Source organism: Archocentrus centrarchus, chromosome 10 (genome assembly GCF_007364275.1).
Source record: "Archocentrus centrarchus isolate MPI-CPG fArcCen1 chromosome 10, fArcCen1, whole genome shotgun sequence".
Taxonomy (NCBI): Eukaryota; Metazoa; Chordata; class Actinopteri; order Cichliformes; family Cichlidae; genus Archocentrus; species Archocentrus centrarchus.
The window spans coordinates 17,437,213-17,462,995 of record NC_044355.1 but is presented as its reverse complement, the minus strand read 5'-3'; the positions used below and the strand labels follow the sequence as shown (position 1 = coordinate 17,462,995).

Sequence of the window (25,783 nt, the reverse complement as noted above, 5' to 3'; positions counted from 1 at the left end):
ATACTGAGTAGAAAAGCGCTATATAAGAGCTAGTCCATTTACCATTTCACATATTAACAGGAAACATGATTGTCTTCTTTCTTCTTCTTTTTTTTAGCAGGACTGCTGTATTCAAGTAATAAAACTGCAGAAAGCACTGAAATTTATGGGAAATCTTACTGAACTATATATAAAAAATGCTGCTATAAAAATCACCCTAAAGCTTATTTACACATAAGGACACACAACAAACTGATAGCAGGTGAAAGGTGACACTAAGTGTTGGAGTAAGAACTCATTTCCATCATTAAAACAGAGTTCTGTGGAGACTCCATCATTTGTGGTTCAGCAGAGCCTTCCAATATTTTTTTCTTCTTCCAAGTGAAGTAGATGAAAATCCCACTGAATGACATAATTACCACGACTGCTTTCAAACCAAGTATGAACCAGGACAGACCTGTGTAGAGACACAGAAATGTTTATGACAAGTTAGAGCTGTGACAGGAGAGTCACTTTAGAGTTTTCACTTATGTACCAAAGTTTATAAGACAAAGGAAAAGAAAATACATCAATGAATCCACTTTATCTGAGTTATTTATTAATAATGTACAATAGGGTATGACTGCTGATATTAGTGGAGGGTTTATTTGACACTTTGTCTCCTTACCCGCTGCAGTTTGTGTGGTTGTGGTAGGGTTTGTTGTTGGTTTAATACACAGGGTGTTATCGGCTTCATAAACCCACCCTGATATCTGTGTCCCATTGATTGAAGTGCAGTTAATGAAAATGAAGCCTATGAACAAACGGACAAATAATTCATCAACAATGCACAGTTATATTTATTATCAAAATTTTGCTCATCAGCTTTTATTCATAATATTCTCACTCACCACAGGTAGATATCCTCTGTTTTCTGGAGACATCACTGACGTTGTTCCTGACTGAGCAGACCAGATGTCCTGAGACGTGCTGTTTCAGAGTGATGATGTTACCCTCATTGTTTCCAGAAAGGAGCTCAGCATCTGTCAGTGTGCGTCCATCCAGAGTCCAGCTGTACTGAGGACTGTCCCCTCCCTCAGAGGAGCAGGACACCCTCATCTCTCCCTGGGACAGACACTCAGAGACCAGCAGGACAGAGGACACAGGAGCTGAGAGAAACACACACAGATGAGCTTTGATTTGAAATCAGAATCTTGGTCATTCTTTATAGTCTCTAATGAAGAACAGGGAAAGCACAAAATACATGTATCTGAAATTTTGAGAGATTTATTGAAAATAACATTTCCCAACAGGGAAAAAAATTACCTTGAATAAACAACTGTAAAGTCCGCTCGCCTGTACTTGTTCCATCTGAATCAATGGTTTGAACTGTATATTCACCACTGTCATTCCAGCTCAGGTTATTGATCCTAAATGTTCCATTACTGGGAAAAACAGAGCTCTGTTTTATGGTATTAAGAATAACCTTATTATTTCTCACATCTAGTATTCTTAATGAATTCTTTAACAGACAGTATCTAGGTATTTCTGAGCTGCTGTCCATCAGCTGGATGTCCACACTTCCTCCCAAAGCTCCATAACACTGAGTTCTGTTCTGTCTGCCATCACAGTGAGTTTCCACAACTGCAAATAAAAAAAGTCAACAAAAGCATAAATGACACAAAGGGAAGGACTGTAGCAACTGTTTAGCTAAAACAGAAATAGTGGTTTTGTGGTTTCTGTCTGTCTCAGTCCAAACTGTGCAAAGAAGCATTTATTAGTTTGCAGATGAGCGTCACAAAGGTCTGTGACTGAAACACAGTTAAGGTTCAGCTAACAACATGATTATTCTTGTGCTGATGTTCTTCAAGATGAACATTTACAAAATATAGTTGGAAAATCACAAATACAAATGAATAACTGAATTTTATTGAGCTGCTGTATCTTCAGGGTTCTGCAGCTGTTCATGTTGCCTTACTGTCACACCATCATTGTGATACTTAAATCAGAGTCATATTAAATGTTGTAAGTAGCTGTGCTTTTCCACAAAAAAAAAAAACCTGCCCGATATGAAACATGATAATTTTGACATTTTGTCTGTAAACTACATTTTAATGCACTGAAATAAGTTTAGTGATTTTCCAAAATGTAAAGGGCAAATGATTGTGAAAAGGTTAGATCTTTTAATCAGATTTTTTTTTTACATTCACATATTATTTAATTAGTAATTAGCTATATTTACTTTAAGTACATATTCATGATGAAATGATCTCAGAAAGTGTTTAAAGAAAAGCTAAAAGTTTAAGTACAAAGTGTTCAGCTCATCCTTAGCTGAATTTAGCTTTTTTCAAACTTATTTTATTGACTGTACTGGATCCTGTGACTTCAAAACATGTTACTGACAGATAAAATTAAGTATTAATGAAGCACCACATGAAAAAAGTTTAGTAGCTCACCAAGAGAGACTCCAATCAACATCAACAGTCCAACTACAGCTTCCATGTCTGCTCACTGTTCAGCCTCTGTTGATCCAGTCAGCAACTTTCAAACTTTCTCCCTCAAAAGCTGCTGCTCTGAACAGACTGCAGTGTGTCCTGTTAGTGATCGGCTTCAGAGCAGAATGTGTGAAAACGTTGATGTCAGGTTTTATTGAAGTCCTTTCATGCACTGTGAAGATGAAAGGAAGTGACATCGGACTTTCTTCCTCTTTTAACGTTCAAGACAAAGAGAAATGATGTGTGATGGATTGAGAGAAAGAGAGGAAACTATTTTTCACTTGTATTAAACGAATTTTTGAGACTGACCTAAATTTCTAAAACATTCATGTTCCAGTAATTTTAGATCTTTTTTGCCTTTATTGGATAGTAGCGATGGCAAGGAAAGTGGGAAGAGAGTGAAGAGGAAGACACACAGCAGCAGCATGTACTTCGGCCATGTCCCTTGCTCACCCTTTGTCCTAAACTAGCACCCCTATATTCCAGTATTAACAAAAAGTGGTCAGGTCATGGTGCCTGGGTCTTGCACCAGGGTTTTGAGTTCATTGTTGGTTTGATTCCTTTTGTTTTGAGGGTCATTTGCGTTTGAGTTTTGCCCTTTTGTAATATCAGTTATTACTGTCCATCAGCTGGATGTCCACAGTTCCTCCCAAAGCTCCATAACACTGAGCTCCATCCTGTCTGCCATCACAGTGAGTTTCCACACCTGCAAATAAAAAAGTCAACAAAAACAAAACTCAGTTATGAGTGTTCAGTCCCCAAAAGGAAGGACTGTAGCAACACATGCAAAACTTTAGCTAAAACAGAAATAGTGGTTTTGTGGTTTCTGGCTGTCTCAGGCCAAACTGTGCAAAGAAGCATTAGTTTGCAGATGAGCGTCACACAGGTCTGTGACTGAAACACAGTTAATGTTCAGCTAACAACATGATTATCCTTCTAGTGATATTTACAAAATATAGCTGGAAAATCACAAATATAAATGAATGACTGAATGTTATTGAGCTGCTGTATCTTCAGGGTTCTGCAGCTGTTCATGTTGCCTTACTGTCACACCATCATTGTGATACTTAAAACAGAGTCATGTTAAATGTTGTAAGTAGCTGTGCTTTTCCACTAAAACAGTAACAGGACAATTTTGACATTTTGTCTGTAAACTACATTTTAATGCATTGAAATAAGTTGTTCAGTGATTTTCCAAAATGTAAAGGACAGAAGATTGTAATTAGCTAAGATCTTTCAATCTTTTTTTTTTTTTTTAACTTTCACATATAATTTAATGAGTCACAGCTGTATTTATTTTAACTGCATATTCATGTTGAAATGATCTCAGAATGTGGCGTTAATGTTTAAAGCAAAGCTAAAAGTGTAAGTAGAAAGTGTTCAACAAATCCTTAGGTGAATTTAGCTTTTTTCAAACTTATTTTATTGGCTGTACTGAATCTTGTGGCTTCAAAACATGTTATTGACAGATAAAATTAAGTATTAGTAAAAGGTTTAGTAGCTCACCAAGAGAGACTCCAAACAAGATCATCAACAGTCCAACTACAGCTTCCATGTCTGCTCACTGTTCAGCCTCTGTTGATCCAGACAGGAGCTTTCAAACTTTTCGTGTCCTGTTAGTGATCAATGTCAGAGGAGAATGTGTGAAAACATTGACGTTGGTTTTATTGATGTCCTAGTTATGTTTTCATGCTCTGAGAAAATGAAAGGAAGTGACATCAGATTTTCTTCCTCTTTTGGCCTTCAAAACAAAGAGAAATGATGTGTGATGGATTGAGAGGAAGACATTTTTAGTTTGTAATTAAACTGACTTTGACTTAGATCCCTAAAGCATCCATGTTCCAGTCCATATCCTGCCTGCCACATTGGGCATTAAGTGTTTACACTATACTGATTAATTTCATATGTAAAATCTTAGATTACAGAAAAATATATGCAGAATTCTAAATTGCACTGTTGGACTTAAATACTATTTTCAGGATCATCTTTAAAGTTTAAAAAAATGGCTCATTTCAGATATTTAACACTCAAAGTTTAACAGTGCAAATCTTAAAAATGTCTAAAACACTTTATCCAAATTAATAATTGCAGTCAAGTTCGATTTCAGTTCTCATCATTTCATTTTAAAACATGAACATTGAAGGAATAACACAATAGTAACTATCATCATTCTCTCTCATAATGTTACCTTTTGTGGTATAGAATAACAATAGTACTTCAAACATTTTTCATTGGCCAGTTACACCTTTGTTGTATGAATACTGACCATATTCAGATCAAAGAGATTTTATTCATTGTATTTTTATAGCACCACCTCAAGATCAAAGTTGGGCACTTTTACATTGGTTATCATAGTGACAATTAATAATAATTATATTCTATCAGTCGGGGATCTGGCAATGACACACCTCTTGAAGTCCATGCATCAATTTAAACAAAGGTTTTGAAATTTGTTTGCTTGTGAAATTGGTGGTTTTCATGTTCACAACCTTGCCAAAGAAGTAGATTCAGATCTTTTTATAAATGGTTCACATACAAGTTGAGAAAATATGTACACTCACAATGTGCTGTTGTTTCATACTTCTCTAAACCTTGTACTTTTTCTTTATAATGTTCTTGTTCTCAAGCTAACTTAAATTTCTCACATCATTACACAGTGGGTTACACAATGTCACCCAGTATTGGTCACTTACGATTTAAAGAAATATGGTGTTTTTAGGAAAAAAGAAGAGGGGAAAACACCAGTGTCTTTACAAGAATACAATTTACTTAGTACATTTAATTGGTATCCAGACATTTTTGCAGTGCTCTTGTCCAATCAGTCGACCACAATTCATCCTAAAGGACTCATTTTTTCAAACAGCAAGTGAATGGAGCTCAAACAGTGATTACAAGCAGTGGCGCAAAAAGGGGGTATGCACTATATGCAATGCATAGGGGCGCCGCACAAGAGGGGGGGTGCCAAAACGATGTGGGAAAATATTTCTCTAGTTGCATTTTCTGTATTTAACTGCTGTACATATGACAATAACAGAGGCACGGCGCTGATTAGGCGCCCCTGCGCTCGTTCACCTCCCCTCCTCCTGTCCCCGTTTAAAGACAGTCGGCAAGTTATGTCATAGAAGTCTTGTATTTTATAAGTCCATGAATAAGTGATCTGCACACATGAACACAGTAAATGTTGAGAGGATGCGGATGGTGTGTGTGTGTGTGTGTGTGTGTGTAGTGTTCTAGCTAGCGGTTGATCGCAAGGCACCGCGCCGGTCTGAGACGCCCTCTAGTCGGGCTGAGGATTTCATCGCTTCACTTTCGGAGCTCTGCTGTCACTGCATTTAGCAAACAGGAGCTGCTTTTATCGCCGCTTACACCTGTATTAGTTCACTGCAATTTACAATCTACCACAGCGCAGGGAAAGTTCACAATGTGCACGTTTGATGTCCCTAAGGTCATGCCCGCACTTGATTTCTACAGAAATCGAAATCACAACCAGCATGAATGAGGAGAAGTAAGAAGAAAAACGAAGATCAAATGAAAATTTCAGGCAAGTTTTTTTCCACGCCTTCACTGTCTGTGTGGTTTTACTGGCTGTGCAGAGAATGTCAGCTGTTATTTTTTCCCTACATCAGCTGTAGCCACCAGAACGATCATTATAACCACAATCTGGTGGTAATTACACTATTGTGGTTTGGTTTGTGCGATTGTTTGGTGCCGTTTCCTTCACTTTCTATGAACTGACAGATTTCCTCAGGCAGCTCATCGCACCTGTGTAATAAGGCACGTCACCAAAGAAGCTATTTACTCCAGAAAAGACTGAAACTGCTGTGATTTAAACCTTTGCCTCTTATAAAGTTCCCTGTCTGTGTTTTGGTGTTTATGACACGTTCTGTCTTCAGGACTTTGCTGCGCAGCGTTTCCTGCTGTGTGATGCAGTGATGCACTGTCAGCTCACCTGTGCAGGTCTCCGCTCTTTTCCCCGCATCGCAAGTGAGGAAAAGCGACAGATGGTTTACCTCTGATGTCCGCGTTCAGGACCTCTGCCTCCCACCTGTTTGGAAAATCCCTGTTTTCCACTTTTCCTTTGGTCATTTTTGGGGAGTCAGGCAGCTTAAATGGTACTGTAAAAAGTGCTGACCGATATTTTAAAAATGTGTCCGCATACACCTCAGAAAGTATATAGCTGCGCCGCTGGTTACAAGCCAGTGGTGTCAAATCTTATTGAATGATACCAAACTTTTCAATTGAATGTTGAGGTCTAAAATTGCCAAATTATCTGCTGGATCATCCAATATGTATGCAATAAAGGTACAATGTGTGATTGTATGAACAGTCTTAGGTTCGCTCTAAGTATATGTGACAGACGTGAAAGGGTCTGGAGAAGCTGTGGAGAACATTATGCTGCCTGTGACGTTGTTTGGCATGACTCGTTTGGTGGTGAATCAGTGAGTCAGTCTGGGGAGGCATATCCATGGAGGGACACATACACATAGTTTTTGTTGTGATGTTAATTCCTGAGGAGGGTTAGAGCTTTGTGAGTCAGAGTAGGTAGCACTTTTACAAAGTACAGGCAATAAAGGAAAGAACAATGTCACTGCCACCATAATGCACCCCCAAGGTTACACCAGTAATATGTCCAACTAATAACATGTAACAACTATGTTAATAACTAAGAACTACAGTCAGAGCAGATCCTCAGCAGTTTGGTCCAAAGCAAACACTTGGCAATTAAAACTACAACACTGAAATTATGTCACTGGAACAACGTTAGAGAGAAAAGTCACCACTCTTCTTTACCTCAAAGTAGTTTATTTAGTTTATAGTTTATATATGGAAAGTTCAATGGGTCAGTTGAACTGCTAACATTTTTATAAAAGAAATAAAAATACAAAAATGTCACAATTGTTTCACATTGTTGATAATGTGTTTATATGAAAACAAGAGTGAATACGAACACTTAAACTCAAACCAAAGAACAAAATCAGTCATGTTTCCAGTGGTGAAAATATTTACTGCTGCTACTGAAAAAACGGAACTAAAGCTCTCCTCAGATGGTCATGTGATGTGTCGACTCAGTCAGCAGCTGTCAGAGTCCAGTTCACACACACAAAGTGTGAACTCTTTTGAAAAGTTTGAAAGCTGTGTAAAAAAAAAGTTATTTTTTTGTCCCATTTTAAAAATTATGATGCATACCACCAACAGTTTAATTATTTGAAATAATATATCACAACACAAGAGTGTTGTGATGTATTGAAAAACACGTTAATGATTGTTGTGCTGCTAAATGAGTATTTAGTAGAAACTTTGAGAGAACCTTGAACCAAATGAGGAAGGACTGAACTCTTCAGAGACACTAAAATAAAAGCTTTTACATAGACTTCATTTCATGTATTGGGTAAGAATGTAGCTTACCTTGAATACAAAATAGAGTCCACTCTCCTGATATATGTTTATGCGAATAAAGGGTATATTCACCATCATCTCCCTGTTTATCTCACCCAGTTACAAGCCTGACGTGTCAAATCTTACTGAACCCTAATGAAATTTGTATTTGTTGAACTTCAAAACAATATGAGGATCTAAAATTGCCACATTATCTTTGGGATCATCAAACACTCAGCATGCAATACATCAGCAATGGAAGTGAAATGGACTCCAATGAGATGAGAAAAAATACAAATAAAAAGCGGCTTTATTAAGTGGCTTTATTTGGTTTGGGGCCTTTAGGTTTGTTGTTTTCTCTTTGGTGCACAGGTCAGTGCACAACTCAAAAATCACCAGTGCTGAGAGTACACCAGCAATTACTTCTTTATCAAATCCAGATGGTGACAAAGCTCAGTGGTCATAGCTGGTGTTGCTTAAGTACATTTTCATTGGAAATGTATCTTTCTTAGTTTGACTTCTCACTGTGCAGAGTGTGTATAGACCCTGTCAGCAGCAGCCTGAAATGTGTCCTGTTAGTGATCAGCCTCAGAGTAGAATGTGTGAAAACTTTGACCTAGAAGATTATTTTTATCTTCTTGATGTTTAAAAGGAGTGTAGGATGAGTTGCAATTTTACTTCCTCTTTAAAGCTACAAGAATTTTTCTTTTCTGTGGACTGACATGAAGAGAGGGAAACCAAGAGCTGGCAAAATTATATCTATACCTTTAAGTGTGCAGTCACCTTTCTTTAGAATATCTGAATATCGTACTCGGAAAGTCAAATGATTCCTGTTACTGATCAGCTCTCTTGTAAAAGCTTTACCCAGCCTCCAGGTGTGAAATGTAATGCTTCATTATACAGCTGGAATATGCATTTGTTTGTGTTATTTTTTATGGCATAAGTAGACATCGTTTTGAATAAATTTGAAACTGACTGCAGAACCTAAATGAACCAACAGGGGGAAACGTCACACCTACTGATGTAAGAGGAAGTTTTATTAAAATCTAAAATAATTTATTTTAGATATTGAGAATTAGTTTCTAATCTGGGATTAGAAAGGTTCATCAAAGCTAAAAACACCTCAGATTTTCTTTTATTTTTAAAAGATCTGTACCTGTGTCACAACCAGGAGCGCAGTGAAGGAGGACCCAATTGCAGACACGGACTGAGGCAGGACTATAGTGGGTTAAGCAATTTATTATCACCAACAAAAACACCATAAACCAGGGAATGGCTCTCAGACGTTCTCTTAAAACTGTACTCCAACTCCTGAGAAACTGTGGGAGGGGGTGTAACCGCCGAGGGGTCGGTCTAGACGGAGGAAGAGGGAGAGATGCATTAGGGACTATAGTAACATTACATGAATGGACATAGGGAGGTAGTGGAGGAGGAGGCTTAGGTGGGGAGCAGTATGACAAAGTCCTGAGGGAGAGGCAGATGGCTGGAGCGATGTGATGTTTTCTTCAGGAGGGCAGGCAGGCAGGCTAAGGAACAAGATGATTTCTGCAGAGAAAATGAACAATGCTCCACAGTTACACACAGAGCCTTCAGTACCAAAAACTCAAGCACAAAAACACGCGAGAGTCCTCATGAAACTGCTGCTGTTCAGAGGATTACCCCAGGCATTCGCAGACACTCTGGTAAGGACAGGAGGCCAGAGCAGACCCTTAAATATCATCCTGATGAATGAACTCACTACAGGTGTGCAGAGCCTCTGCACGGCAGCCTCCAGCCCCGCCCAAAAGAAGAGGAGAAAACAGCCTGCCAACCCCCTGAAACGAAAAAACAGAAAAACAAAGCCACAGCACATCGATCCGTGACAACCTGAATAAACTCGATCAGTGTTTGTTTATTTAATAGGATTGCATGGCCTATGATTATAAACATGATGGCATAACAGACTCAAGAAGAAACACATATAGGAAAAAGACATGTCTGTATGACACTGAACTATGAAAGTTACTTTGTAAATAAAATCAAAAAGAGCGTTCTCAAGAATGCGAAAATTGATTTTTGCATCAAATCACAGCAGGCGAAAGGTGACACTTAGTGTTGGTATAAGGTACAGAATTTTCCATGTCAACCAACATTTCTCTGAATATTTATTCATTTGTGCAGAGCTTTGAGAATTTTTCATTTTCTTCCAAAGTAACTGGAAATCCTAACTAATAAGAGCTTTACTGTAGGAGGTGGAGAATAGATGTAGTACTGAGGAATCAAATGCAGACAAGCAGAAGATATACTGTTGAACTTAAAATGAATCATTTATTGACTGATAAAGATCCAAAAGTCAAAACGCCAAATCCAAAAAGAAGAAATAAACTAAATAATGAGGTCCATGAGAACACTAAGGCTGGTAAAAACAGATTGGGGTGTGGGGAACAGGCACCGGCCAAATACAGAAACACAAACACATGCTGTGTCATACTGTAAGACAAGGAGGACACTGAGACAATAAATACACAGAAAGGTGATTAGGGGAAGTGGAGAGAGCTGAGGAGGACGAGACGAGGCTGAACAGAATCACAGCAGATGAGACAATGGAATCAAAACTGAAGGCAAAGCACAAAGAACAAAAAAACCTCACAAAATAAAGCAGTGAGAACTGAACAGGGGGAGAACACAGACTCATGGACAAACTAAACATGATGGGCTTGTCTTTACTTCAGTTTGGCACTAAATCTCTATGACCAGTTATATTGCACATAGTTAACAGTGGTGTAACTTAACAATTGAACTACAACTCTTTCCTCTCATGAGGACAGAGAGCAGAGTCAGATTGCCAGCAAAGCTAAAGGTTGAGGTCATATTTTTAGGAGAACATTAGCGCCTCTAGTGTCTCCTGGTCTCACAAAGACTTGCTTTTCTTTCTCTCAGCAAATTCAGTTGATCCCTTGTTGGTGTCAGCGAATATTGTGAATATGCAAGTTTGCACGATAAGAATTTTAAGGGTGTTCAGAAATTACAATTGTCATAGCTGTGATCACATTGTGACGTATAATGTTATATAGCAAGTTGGAAGTCTGTTTTTCAAATGTCTTGTTTACTGTCGCTATCAGCTTTCATGTTCTGTCACAATGGGACTTTGCAGAGACCTTTATAGAGCCACATGAAAAGTACAAAGTTAATTGTTACAAAGTTAACTGATTATAGACATCAAGTCCTTCACTCAGTGTTTTTTCCTTCACTTCCTTCTGGTGTTTATATTCTGTAAAGTTCTTATCTCTGCGTCTCCCTGTTTCAAATGATTGCCTTAGTTGCTGTTTTATTTTGGTAGTCATTTGTCTCCTATGTCTTGCATTCAGTTTTGCTTCCTTTATATCATTGTCTTGAATAGTTTCAGCAGTACCTTGTTCCACAGTCATGTACACTTCCCTTTAATTCCCTTGTGTGTAATTATAGCCTATTTTCTATTTCCTTTGTTGTTTTTCAGGATATTTGTTAACCTCCCCTCTTGTGCTCCCTGTTCTCTGAGAAGTTCATATTTTCCTTTTGAGTTTTCGCTCTGTGAACTTCTGTATACATCCTAATTAAAGGTTAGGTTTCAGTTTAACCTGTTGGCCTCTGAGTCCTGCATTTCCATTCCTCTCAGTCCACACTTCAAGACAGATCACACACACATATGAAAAAAAGGGGGAAAAAAGCTGTTACAGAATAAAATGCACAACCAATGTATAGATGACTCATTTTTAACTTGGTGTAGATAACACCAAGTTAGATTTAGTAAAATGGTCATCCTTGCCAATCTCTCTTGCAGGCAGGGTTAACATAATTAAAATGACAGTGCTCCCACGTTTATTATATTTGTTTCAGATGATTCCCTTCTTTCTACCCAAATCCACGTTTAATGATCTTGACAGCCATATTTCTACATTTATTTGGAATAAATCCAGTCCTCGAACAAAAAGATCCACTTTGGAAATGCCCAGATTGAAGGGTGGACTAGGGTTGCCTAATCTTCTGTAATATTAATGGGCAGCCAATATTGCAAAATTGCCTTATTGGATCCTTATTGGATCGCAGGGAAAATGTTCCAATATGGGCTCACATGGAGACCCTTTCTAATCCTGCAGCCTGTCAAATATCCACTTTATGCTGCTCCCTTAAAGGTGTTACGGTCAAGCATATTAACAATCCTGTGATTAAGAACTCACTCCAAATATGTCATCAGTTCAGAAAAAATTTTGACCTTAAAACATCATTCCTTCATATGCCACTGACGCACAATCTCTTCTTTCTCCCCTCTCAGATTGATGCAGCATTTCAGGTGTGGCATAATAGTGGCTTGGTCTTTTTTAATGATCTATTCATGAATGGCACCTTTGCATCATTTGAAAAGTAAGAATTTACCAAAGTCACATTTTTTAGATACCTCCAAGTCGGTAGCTAAAATACACTACTCCTTTCTTACTATACTAGTAAGAACCTATCACAGCTGACATAGGGTGAGAAATGCGGTACACCCTGTATAGGATGCCAGCCTGTCGCAGGGCTAACACAGAAAGGCAACCATTCACACTCACGGGCAATTTAGAGCGACCAATTAACCTAACCCCAGTAAGTGCATGTCTTTGGACTGTGGGAGGAAACCCATGCAGATACAGGGAAAACACACAAACTCCACAAAGAGAGAGAGAGAGAGGCCCAGGCCAAGATGGAATCAAACCCAGACCTAGATGTCAATCGAGCTGTGAGGCAGTAGTGCTAACCACCACGCTACCTTGCTGCACAACAGCTATTACACAATTTTAAAATTGTACAACTGAAAAAAACAAACTTTTCATTAAATTCATGTTGGCAGACTGAGCCCTCTTTTTTCCCCATCCTTTATTTTCCAAAGAGAAAACCAATATGAAAACCAACAAGTAAAAATAAAATTTATAATAAATAAATAGAATAAAATAAACATTAGATATAAATTTAGGAGGGGTATATTTTGACGTATAAATAAATTCAAATTTCAATAAAAATTTGTACAGAGAGTCAAATAAATTCCTGATAATTTGCCAGAATGTTTTTTTCCCCATTTAGCCCAGAGATTTTTAAATTTTACAAGCTCCAGTCTACCTGAAAAAGCATTCTTTAAAATACTGAATAAACATTTAGATTCTGAGTCCATGTCCACTGAGTACAAAAATCCAAATAAAAACTCACTCCAGTTAAAAGGCAGATTTGTAAACTTGGATCTTTAATTAAAATCATTCTGCTATAAAAATGTCACTGACAATGAACTGTTTTGTTTCGGTTGTATTTATTCAGGAAAAATCTAACAATTTCTTTGCTGTCCCTTTTCTGGTGTTTTTTGCTTTTATTTGCTCTTCTGGAGTTTGATGACAGAAATAAAAATAGACAGAGCTCATTAGCATGGTAGCACTGCTAAGTCATAGAATATATTAAAATCTAAAGTCATTCTTCAATCAATAATATTTTATACATGCAGTAACTTATATTATGACCTCTGACTATTCTCAATATTACCAACTACATTGTTTCTTTATGTTAGCACTGACCACAGACAAACAATACAAAACTAGCGTTAGCTCGCTAGCTTGGTAGCTAACAGTGCAAAGAAACTGCTCAGTACCAGGGTTATTATAGTTAACGAAAATGAACGAAATAACGAAAACTGAAATTGAAAAAAACATTGTTGTTAACTGAAATAAATAAAAATTATAATTAAAAGGAAAAAACGATAACTAACTAAAACTGAATTGTGAGTTTACAAAACTAACTAAAACTAACTGAAATTATCGATAAACTGACTTTCCTTTACTTGTTTTTTTTTTTTAATCCTTGTGGATTGATATGAAATCATTTTTTCCGCTCTCCGAGTTTAAGCTGGGAGCGCCATAGGACAACTGTGTGAGTGCGTGCGCATGTGCTGGTCCGCAAAGTAATGGCTGCGGTCTGCAGAGAAAGCGGCAGAGTCCCGTATGGAGGTTCTTTGAGTACAAACACCTGCACACGACCACAAGGTAATTAACACACACAATCCAGCTACACAAGCATAAATGTGGACATGAGGTCGGCAACTTCCTTAGGTTGTGTACAGAGGCCGCAAAGACCCTGCAAGTTTAATTAGCGAGCATCTAACCAAGCTAGCTCCAAAACAGAAGCAGCTTCAGGTGGTGAGAACATCAGGATGCAGCTGGATTTGAGCTTTGACTCCTTCAAAGAGTTTGTTTTTGTCAAACACCACATGTAGGTGTTATTAATCTGCTGCACTGATGCTGAAGTTTATTTTGGAGTTTATTGTAGAATTTATTGAGTTTGGGAGTTCATGTTTTTCTTTGTTTCTCCCTGCTGATGTTCATGTGTGTCCTTAATATTACACAAATTTAGCACGTCTTGTGAACAGTTGGTTGTTGAATATATTTCTTTAAATGGTATCTTTTGTCAAGTTTTCATTACACAATAGTCACTTTTGCGCCTTGAATCTTGCACCTGATTAGGTATGAAAATACTAAAACTAATACTGAAACTAACTGAAACTACGCATGAAACCAAAAATAAAAACTAATAAAAACGAGAAAAACCACTCTGAAAACTAATTAAAACTAACTGAATTAGAGAAAAAAAAGTAAAAACTAACTAAAACTAAACTATAATGTAAAATCCAAAACTATTATAACCCTGCTCAGTACGATCTAAAAAAAAAAAAAAAAAAATCAAAGTTCAGAGTTTTCCATTGGTATTTCTGTCTGTTGTCAACTCATTTTTGAAATCCTCAAGCTTTAGGTGTCTTGTAAACAGCCCCAGCTTACCATGAAACATTTTCTCTTGCATCTCCTCTGCACCTTTGCTTGTCATTGTGCCGGGCACCAAAATGACAAACAAGAAGCAACTTGATTGGCTCTCTTGTGAACATTTCAAGTTCCTATTGGTTCACAGATAGAACCTTTTGGCACCAAGTTAAAGCTTGATTTTGCAGATAGAACCTTATTATTTTGTGAATAAAATGCCCAAAATTATATATAATTGAAAAAAATCTCTTACATATTGTTGAGAAGTGGTCAGAGAATAAGAATATGACAATAACTCAATTTCATCAAAAATGTCAGATAGAACCTTATAATTCTAAAGGGACAAAATATCTCAAAGATTTATAAAATTATTTAAAACAGCTGTCCGCCATCCCTTGATAAAACTCAGTTGGCCTGGGAGGAGGACCTACAAATTCCACTCACAGAGGAGGTGTGGTCAGAATCTCTACAATGTATCCATACTGCATCCCTATGTCTAAGACATTGCCTTATTCAATTTAAGGTTTTGCACCGCTTGCATTACACTAGGCAAAAGCTGTCTAAGATTTATCCTGGTGCTGAGCCAACCTGTATTACATGTCATCTGAACCCTGCCTCCACTGGTCAAATGTTCTGGGAATGTCCGTCATTATCTCTGTTTTGGAATCATATCTTTGATGTTTTTTCACAGATTTGCCATACCAAAATTAATTCTAATCCAACCATTGGTATTTTTGGAGTTTCAGACGAGAGTATTGTTTTCACAAAGCCTCAGGCTAATTTTGTTGTTTTTGCTTCACTACAAGCAGGCTTATCCTTCACCACTGGAAGTCAAGAACACCTCCATAATTTTCTGAATGGGTTCGGGAGGTGCTCTCCTTAATTCCACAAGAAAAACTCAAATACAACAGGAACAAATCCCGTCAGAAGTTTAAAGACACTTGGGGGACCTTTCATTGAGTGTGTTCTTACACTCTGCCTCACTTAGTCACAATAAAATTACTCTCAAGGCATAACCTACTTGTTATTCACCAGAGTATAGTGGAAAAATCGTTTTCCACTGTACTGAATGGTTGCCACTGTAACCCTGCTGTCAGTAGTTATGTTTATGTTTAAGTTATGGGTGCCAGTGGCAGACCAGCCAGTTTCTCTGAAGATCACCAGTAGATGGTGCTGGGCTGTGAGCAAAAGTCCCATTAAAGGAGTGGCAGTGTTTGTTCTGTTGCTCCTTTCACAAAGAAGCAGACATTGGTCCTGCAGCTCCGTGATGCCCTTCTACAATCCTGTCCTGTTGTTATCCTCGTGTAATAGCCAGTCTCTTGAGACTGTGCTTGGAGACACAGCAAACCTTTTTGTAACTGCACCTATGGACACACCATTTTGGTTCAACTGAATGACTGCTTGTACCACCTCATGCTACCAGTAGAAAGGAAAGGAAAGATGGCCCAAAACAGGTGTTCTTTAAAGAACACCTGTTTTGGGCCATCTTTCCTTGTGGGTGGGCAGTTTTTTCATTGTATTTCACAGAGAACCTGAATCTGTTCCAAACTGCACCTGGACTGAAACATAACTTTGCTATTTACAAGTGTCCAATTATATACAGATCTCTACAGCACCAGGAAAACTTGCCATATTCAGTGTAACTCTAAATTTAGGATACCCTTGGTAGATTTTTTAAATTTGAATTCTGTTTTGTTTGTATTGCTCATTAAAAGCCATTTGGAACAGAGCACTTTTGTTTTTTTATAACAAATTGTTAGAAGTTTTCTCTTGTGGTCAATTTGTTAACAACTGAATGTTCAGGCACAGAGAGTCTGTGTGTCCTAAGAGTTTAAGAGTTGTTATTGTAAAACAACATGTCTTTTTCTAATGTATGTCATGAAACCATGCAATAAAAGCCAATTATTAACACTATTTTTTGCTATTTTAAGCCTGATTAATCGTATTGGAATAGTATTTGACCATATTATTAGGTAATCACTGTTTTTTCATGTGTAAATACCTTTAATATAAAAAAAAAAAGTAAAACAAAAACAAACAACATTTCATGAAAATTGAAAGCTAAAACAATTGTATTTTAATTTACCATCTTGTAAAAAATATGGAGATTTTCTGTAATTAAAACATGAAAAATATCCATATTTTTTACATCATGGTGAATCTCTGTTTTTTTTTTTGTTTGTTTGTTTTTTACTGTAATAATAGTGATAAAACATGGAAGTGAAACAGGCTCATCATCATCCAGTCAAAAGTATCTGTTAGTTATGTCATGTCAATATTTGTAAATTTGGCTGTAAATGATCAAAATGTAAATTATAAATGTTAATACATTTTATGAATATAGTCACTGTGTAGCTGTACAAAAGCAAATATATATATAAATATAAATATAGTAAAATAAAACTTTAAAAAAATCTTTACTATAACAGACTCTTTATTTATAGTACCATATTTTGATCAAAAGTGAAAAGTTTTGTCTCATCAGAATGATGATAGTGTTCACACATTTATCACTAAAAATGTAAAAATGTAAATCAGCATGAAGAATTTGAAGTTTTACTTGATATTTGCACTGAGGCTGATTATCAAATACTAGTAATTGTGAACATATTCAAAACTCCTGATGTGAGTTAAACTGGCTCCTAGTTTATTGTACAATTAAGCAGTGATGAAACCAAATAACATGAAACACAATGTGTTCTGTACTGTGACACTCACAGTTAAACGTAGAGGGAACGTAAGAGGCTGAACTGGTGACCTGTTGTAATTATAAAGAACAGTAAATTTCATAAAAATCAATATTCATGAGCTCTGATGGTTTGTATTTTTTTAATGAGTAATCAGATTACAGACCTTTAGGTATCTCGACATCACCTCCACCCTCAGACTGTCAGTAGTGCAGTCTGTGTAAAAGCACTGATGACTTCAATCTCCTGATTTTATGGACTATAGCATGCATACATGAAATCATATCCAGCTGGTTCAGTGAACAAAGGTCACTTTGAAAACCTGACCTGACCATATTCCATGTAGTTTTGTTGCTTTGTTTTTTCCTCTGAGCACAGATCACTGCTACAGCCACAACTAAGATGATGATCAGTGCAGTGAGACCACCACCGATCAGTGGCAAATTACCTGCTTCAAAAATAAAACACACAAAAACAAGTCAGCAAATGTTTTATGAAAAAAGACAAAGAAAAAAGAGACAAAGACAGCAATGAATCCAATTAATTAAAGTTAGTTTTGATTTACTGATATACCATCAGTCATCACTGCTGACAGTTTGATTAAAGGATGTGATTTTGTCTTTTTGTTTTTTGTTTTTTCATCTTTTTTAAGCAACATTGTTACTGTTCTTACCCACAGATATCTGTGCGAGCACAACTGAGTATATGTTAATCCCCTTACCCACAATACTGCCTCTGGTGGTTGTAGGTTCTGTTGTTGGTACAATACACAGGGTGTTGTTGTCCTCATAGACCCACTTTGATATCTGGGTCCCATTGATTGAAGTGCAGTTAATGAAAATGAAGCCTTGACCAAGCAAACAGATGATTGATGAAAGATGCAAAAATAATTGTCACAAATTGATTATCAACTTTTATTCACAATGTTCTCACTCACCGCAGGTAGATATCCTCTCTTCTTTGAAGACTTTACTAACATGATTTCTGACTGAGCAGATCAGATGTCCTGAGACGTGCTGTTTCAGAGTGATGATGTTACTCTCATTATTTCCAGAAAGGAGCTCAGCATCTGTCAGTGTGCGTCCATCCAGAGTCCAGCTGTACTGAGGACTGTCCCCTCCCTCAGAGGAGCAGGACACCCTCATCTCTCCCTGGGACAGATACTCATAGACCAGCAGGACAGAGGACACAGGAGCTGAGAGAAACACACACAGAGTTTTGGTATTATAACAGGATCTTGATCATTCTTTATCATTTCTAGTGGAAAACAGGCAAAATAAAAGTTTTTTAAATTTTGTACGTTATGTTGTGTAGATTATCCAAACACTTAAATTTATTTAGGCTTCAGAAAAAAAGTTACCTTGAATAAACAGCTGTAAAGTCCGCTCGCCTGCTGCTGTTCCATTTGAATCAAAGGTTTCAAGGATATATTGACCACTGTCATTCCTGCTCAAGTTATTGATGCTAAATGTTCCATTACTGGGAATGAAGACAGATCTGTCTTGTGTGTTAATAAAGAAAACTTTATTATTTCTCACAGCGAGTACTATTGATTTATTCTTCAACAACTGAAATCTAAATATTTCTGAGGTGCTATTCATCAGCTGGATGTCCACAGTTCCTCCCAAAGACCCATAACACTGAGCTCCATCCTGTCTGCCATCACAGTAAGTTTTCACACCTGTAAATAATCATAATAATAATGATGAGGAAACGCACAAATATTACCATTTTGAATGTTCAATCCCTACCAAGACTGTGGCAGCATTTACAAATGTTTAAAGTAGAAATAGTTGTTTTATGGCTACTGTCTGTCTCTCTCATTTTCCACTATGTGAAGAAGCAGGCACTGGCATGCAAAAGAGTGTTACACCTGTGACATTTAGAGCTCAAATAACAGCAAAGGAAGACGTTAGCAAAGAAAATGTGGGATAGTCAGGGAGGTGAAGAAAGTAGGAGTAGGCAGGAGTACTGGGAGGCTAGGTACACAGCAAAGAGAGAAGTAGCAAAGGAAATTGAAAAGAAAGAGAAATTGAGCTGGAAAGAGTGGACAGCAGAATAGAGTGATTAACACTAGAACTCCCAAGGTGGTCATTTTGACCTTTTTCAAATTTTGCAGTGCAATATCCTTTTTGCTATTAATCCCATGTAACTGTAGGACCCTGATTTTTCCTAAATATGTGTATATTTTATTCTAAAATTGTAATTTTTTTATTACAAGGCACAAGAGAGTTATGAGTGTTTGAGCACAATGCATCATTTGCATAAATTTATAATATAATTTGTAATCAATAAAAGATCAAAGAATATGTGAATCTGTAATTTACCAATCAATTCAAGATGGTTTTGGCCATGATCATATGATCATATTAACCATATGATCATATGCATTTTTTTGGTGAATTTGGTGAAATTGGATGCTTTTTAATCCCTGATAGCTATCACTTGCTGCTCACTGTTGATGAGAAAAGTGTCGTTCCTGGTGTTCTGAAGAACTTGATAAAAGGTGACTGGACTTTATTTAAAGTCTCAATAGAACACGCACATCCAAAGTGAAGGGTGCAGGAAAAAAACGAAGAATCAATGGAAAACAGAATTCCGCACAGCAGAACGCTCCTTGAAAAATATTTAATCTAAACAGACCTTACAAAGAAATGACATTTAGGGCCAACATGCCCTTCTTCCACCTTAATGAGTCAATGCAAAGCACATGTTTATATATCCACCCACTCTTAAGGTGGTAATATAATTGTGATATATATATATATATATATATATATATATATATATATATATATATATATATATATATATATATATATATATATATATATATATATATATATATATATATATAATATTGATTTATTATAAATTTATAATAATAATATATTTTATAATAAGCTGAAGATGTTAAAATTTTCATTAGGAATCACCAGGAATGTTATCAACCAGCTCAAAAGCTGGACAGGATTAGAAATTAATCTATCAGAGTGACAGCTCAGGTTGAGTGGTTTGGAGACAAACTTAGAGAGAAGAGGCTGAGATGGTTTGGAAATGTGCAGAAGTGGGATAGTGGATATAATGGACAAATGATATTGAAGATGGAGCTGCCAGGCAGGAGGAAACAAGGAAGACCACAGAAAAGGTTCATGAATGTAGTGAAGGAGGACATGCAGAGGGCTGGTATGACAGAGGAGGATGCTGCGGATAGGGTGAGATGGAGGCGGATGATCTGCTTTGGCGACTCCTAAAGGGAGCAGCTGAAAGAAGATTTATGTATTTTTATTTGCTAGCATAAGTATTTTAACTCAAGACTGTTTATTTATTAATTACCAAATCCAGTAGTCAAATCTCACATAGTGAAATCATGTATAATTAATGTGTTTAATGCATGTATGCATTTGCATGCATATTGTATGCATGCATACAATACACATATTGTAAATATATTTTGATCTTAAATTCACAGAATTTATTTATAAGCAACAAAAAAATCCAAATTTTCAGCTGCAATTTTTAAATTTAAAAAACATATCCCACAGCTGTTTTCAAAAAGTCCATTTGAAAAAATATGCCACTACTTTAAAACATCTTGTTGATACAACATATTAGTATTAATAAAGTTCCACATGTAAAAGCTGAAAAGCTCACCATGAGAAACTCCCACTAACATCACCATCAATCCAAACACAGCTTCCATCTCTCCTCACCGTTCGGTGTGTGCTGACACAGTCGGCAGCTGTCAGGGTGCTTCCTTATATGTGACAGTATAAACAGTAATTACCCACAAACATCAACAGCAATTATACCAGGGAAAAATTCCACTTGATGTCATAATTCAGTTATAGTCCATTTGCACAACAAAGTAAAAATTACAATGAGTTTTATTTCTGTGACTCTGGTATAAATGTTTTTCAAGTTAAAGCTGCAAAATTTAACACTGAGGATGACATCAAAGTCTGTTCAGTGACTGAACCTGATACAACAACTGCTGCAGGTTTCAAATAATTAAACTCAGCTTACCATATGAGTCTCCCAATAGCATCACCTACAAAAACACAGCTTCTTTTTTTTTTTTTTTTTTTTTTTTTAGCCTGTCATGTCTGGCATCTTTCACAATCGGAAAAACACAGCTTCTTAATTATTCAGCCTCTGTTGATTCAGCAGGCAGCTTTCAGATAAACTACACTCCTTTACCCACATGCAAACAGGGACAACCAACACTGACCATGTTTCCTGTTAGTGATCAGCTTCAGAGGAGAATGTGTGAACTCAGACCATACAGTATGTGAACACAAGAGAGCTGCAAAGAAAGTTGTCTATGAATTTAGTGATACTAAAACTCTCAGACAATCCAAGATTCAAGATATTTCAAGATAAAATGAAGACAATAATCCCTCACATGGTGCTTTGAATAGCGTGCATATACTTACAAAAATATAAATACTCATATGTATTAAAAGTCTATAGTCTATGAACTGTATTCCCCACTCGCCCTGTGGGCAGTCTTTGTCCTCCTCCAAGCTCGGTTCAACAAAGTCATGACAAAAATACAGTATAATTAAGCCATAAATATTTTATTTATAAATTTAAGATTACTGAAATGCATTCACAGATGTTAATGACTGTTGTGTTGCTCAGTGTTTTTGAAATGTTTTACATGTAGTTACATGTAGTTCTTAGCACCAAAGGAAGAGACACAATAAGTGTCAACATACAAACCACAAGAACAAATGTGGCTTTTACCACAAAGAGCCTCTCTGTTATTCTTCTTCCTTGTATTCTGCTCCTTCACTATATTTCAATCCAGACTGATGAATATAGGCTGATTTGGTTTTATTTATTTTGTTTGTTTTTGTAATGAAAGCAGTTTTTTGTAATGTGCATATGTTCAAATTCTTAAATTTGTATACAATAAAATATATGGAACAAATGAGACACTGAGATTTAGCTTTAAGTTCTAATATTACCATTTTCATATCAACTTTCTGGGCAGCTCAGGAACATCTCATACAAAATGAAGCTGCTTATTCTCTGTCTTTCTACTGTTCCCTCTAGGGTCACCACAGCGAACCATCCACCTCACCACATCCCTAGCTTCCTTCCTCCTCTCTCACACCAACCCTCTGCATGTCCTCCTCTTTACCTCCTGCCTATCAGCTTCATATTCAGCATCATTTGTCCAATATATCCACTGTCCCTCCTCTGCACATGTTCAAACCATCTCAGTCTTTCCTCTCAACCTGTGCTTCCTCTCTGATGTAGCTCCTGAGCTGCAACTCTGATGTAGCTCAGGAGATGGAGCAGGTCAGCTACTAATCAGAAGATGTCTGTGTAAGTTCTCAGCCATCCAGGTCATAGTAGTCTCTGGAGCTTGAATAAAGGGCAACTGGACTTTCCTCAGTTCTCAAAGAACTGAAGAAGCCTTGGAAGAGAGGTGAAACGTCTTCAGGAAACAAAAAGAAGTCCAGTAGCCCTTTTATTCAAGCTCCAGGGACTACTAATCTGAAGGTTGGTGGCTCAATCCAGTCTGCTTGGTACAAGATATTGAACCTCAAATTGCTCTCCGATTCATTTATCAGTGTGAATGTTAGATAGCAATCACTTACTCATAGAAGAATATGCTTCTATGACTGGGTGTGAATAGGTGAATGAGGCCTGTTGTAGCACTTTTCGCACATTCTGTGAGGCATTAACGTGTGAAAATTAGACATTTAAATGGTGAAAATTATAAATGGTTTTTTTTATGTAGGTGTGTCCAGAGACTCAATTTACCTTCTGGAATATTTTACAATGCATACTGCGCTCTTTCATTTTGTTCCATGTCAAACACTAATGTGAGCGTGTCTGTGCATGCGAGGACACAAAGCAAAGTGTTACATCCCACAAACATGACGCCCTGCTGTGGTCAAACTTTGTCATACAAACATGTAAAAGATGTTAGATACTGTGTTGAAATTTGCAGTGACAAAGCATGACAAAAACACAGAGATCAGTGTCAGAGTAAACAGCCCACTAACCTAATTTGGAAACATGAGGGAAAGCATAAAACACTATTCATCTACTCCACCTCCTCACTGACAGCGGAAGCTGCCCTGATCTGGTTGTCAACTCTCCACCTGATCTGGTTGTCACCTCTCCACCTGATCTAAAAACAGAATGAATGTAACACACCTGAATCAGCACATGAAGCACACAAAATCACTGAGAAACATTACTTATGTACTACAACTTTATCTATAGAAGACAAATTCATTGGTAAGGATGCAGCAGCAGCCACTGCTAATACAAGAATGCACTGAAAACAAGAGGAACTCATCTCAAAATATCTGAACCAGCCTTGTTGGGGTCACTGGTTAAAGGGCTGCCATCACTGTTTTTTTGTTTTTTTTGTGAACCTGCCAACAGGGCCGAAATCCTGGAGCTGGTGGGCCTTCAGTGAAGCTGTCCCCATCCAGCAGTGCAACTTCCAGTATGCTTGCTTCAGTGTAGTTTGCCATTATAACACATACAAATATAGAAATTGGGGGAAGGGGCAGAAATACCCCTGTACTTTTTAAAATAGAGACAGGAAGTAACTAAAGGTAGCAGACAAGAACATGAGGCATGGAGACAGAGATGAGGAAACTGTGTGATGGAAAATTTTAGTTTAACCTCTTATATGTTGTTCAACTAGGGAGTGTGTGACCATGAAGTGACATGTAGGTTGTAAAAACTGTCCAGATGACCATTTCCTTATCTGTAACCTACACACCCTTCCTCTCTCAGGACCCTCTGTGTTAATGGGGTCACATTCGTTAGTTTTATTGTCCTTCTGGTTAATCTCTCTTTGTGTAGGAACATGTAACTGGGAGAGGATCTCCTCTTCTTTATGGTTGGGTTAAGGAGGGGGAGAACAGGGGGGTGTAAAAGTACATTGTGTTTCTGTGCAAGATTCAGAACTCACTTACATACTTCTCAGTGTGTGGGTGACTTCTCCTCATACGAGTAATAAACCATGTAAAGGAATCTTGTCTCTTTCATTTGATAAATAAATTTCCATAACAACACACAGAGAAAAGACAGAAGGAGGGACAGAATGGCAACACAAAGGGGAACTAACTTAATACAAACAGAAAGTCATCAGTAACTAGAGCCAAGAACTGAAGGCAAAAATAGCGAGGCCAGAAAAACAAAACTTGTAAACACAACAACTATGTGAATGGAAAACTAAATACTAACAATAACAGAAACATGATCTGAAACCCAAAACTAAAAAAAAAAATCCTAAATTTGAAATCTCAAAGCCAAAAACCCAGGGATGGCGATTTCTGTAAATTACCAACAGCATACATTTGCAATATGTTTCAGTTGTATTGCTAACATGTGGCTGTACAGAAGCAAATCCATCTATTTTCGGCCTTTTCAGGGTCGTGGAGGGGCTGGAGCCAATCCCAGCTGTCATGGGGTGAGAGACAGGGTACACCCTGAACAGGTCACCATCCTGTCTAAGGGCCAACGCAGAGAGACAGACTATGGAAATCTAGTAAATGAATATTTAAAAAAGCATTTTTAGTACAACAGAAGCTTTATTTTGATTTAGGAGAAAAACTGTTACACCATAACAACGTTAAATACGTGTCGTCCCTAGATCCCAGACTCATGACTAAATTATTTTCAGTACTGTTTTTATAAAGTAGTTTGATGGAGCTCAAATGCAGAATATTTCATGGTTTTACTATGTGATATTTTTGGTATGCTATCATTTGGTGTTATACAAAGAAATCTGTAATCTAAAGGAGAAGCTGCTAACATCTGGAGGTTTTATCACTGCCCACAGTTTTACTGCACTGAAATTTGTACAAAAGTTCAGCCTTTTATTTCCACTTTAAGGATGATTGAATTCCACCTTTACCAAGTCAAAAACGAGTCCATTTCAAATGAAAGTAGAAAAATGGTAAGGTGTATTCAGTGATGTGTTCTTGGGAAAAAATCCTCGCTGACAAATGTCTTAATGCATATATACAAAAGTTTATTGCAAAGAAACAGACAGTGTCAAAACAGGCGCTTTCCTTTGCGACCTGGGAGAGGGTAAGTCTCTAATCGCCCTAGCTCATGAGACAAAGGGACTGGCAAGAGTTATATAGTCAGCACCCACATTCTTGACCTTTGACCTTGTACCACATATAGCATTTTATGGAGAACCAGGTATAGCTTGTTTCCTGCATGTATGTAAGGTCATTCCCTTTTATGGAGGGCCAGAGATCTGCAAGAGGCCCTCTGCATTCTTCTTTCTTTGAGCTGAGGCCAAGCCTTCATGTTCAAGCTCATGTTACTTATTTTACACAAATTAATAAAGCCTAAGACAAAAAGACCATATATGCATATATAGTTTAGCAGAGCAGTACAGACACCACAATGGCTCCAACAATAACAGTTGTTCTTCAAAGGAATACAAATGCAGAAAACACACTGCTTGTAATTAAACTTGTGACTGGAT

General features: G+C 37.2%; 2 protein-coding genes across 2 annotated transcripts; both read right to left on the bottom strand.

Moving 5' to 3' along the window:
• LOC115787301 (uncharacterized) lies at positions 1–4,236 on the bottom strand. Its single transcript, XM_030739957.1, has 7 exons — positions 3,960–4,236; positions 2,907–3,159; positions 2,415–2,625; positions 1,285–1,602; positions 870–1,127; positions 647–772; positions 1–436 (listed from the first exon to the last, which is right to left on the bottom strand). The coding sequence occupies exons 3-7, from the start codon at positions 2,458–2,460 to the stop codon at positions 255–257; spliced, it is 930 nt and encodes a 309-aa protein (XP_030595817.1). The 5' UTR covers positions 2,461–2,625; positions 2,907–3,159; positions 3,960–4,236; the 3' UTR covers positions 1–254.
• LOC115787171 (T-cell surface antigen CD2-like) lies at positions 3,079–21,004 on the bottom strand. The gene is made up of 5 exons (XM_030739750.1): positions 20,956–21,004; positions 18,662–18,982; positions 18,239–18,496; positions 17,634–17,752; positions 3,079–3,159 (listed from the first exon to the last, which is right to left on the bottom strand). The coding sequence occupies exons 1-5, from the start codon at positions 21,002–21,004 to the stop codon at positions 3,079–3,081; spliced, it is 828 nt and encodes a 275-aa protein (XP_030595610.1).
• Between the last annotated feature and the right edge of the window lie 4,779 nt (positions 21,005–25,783).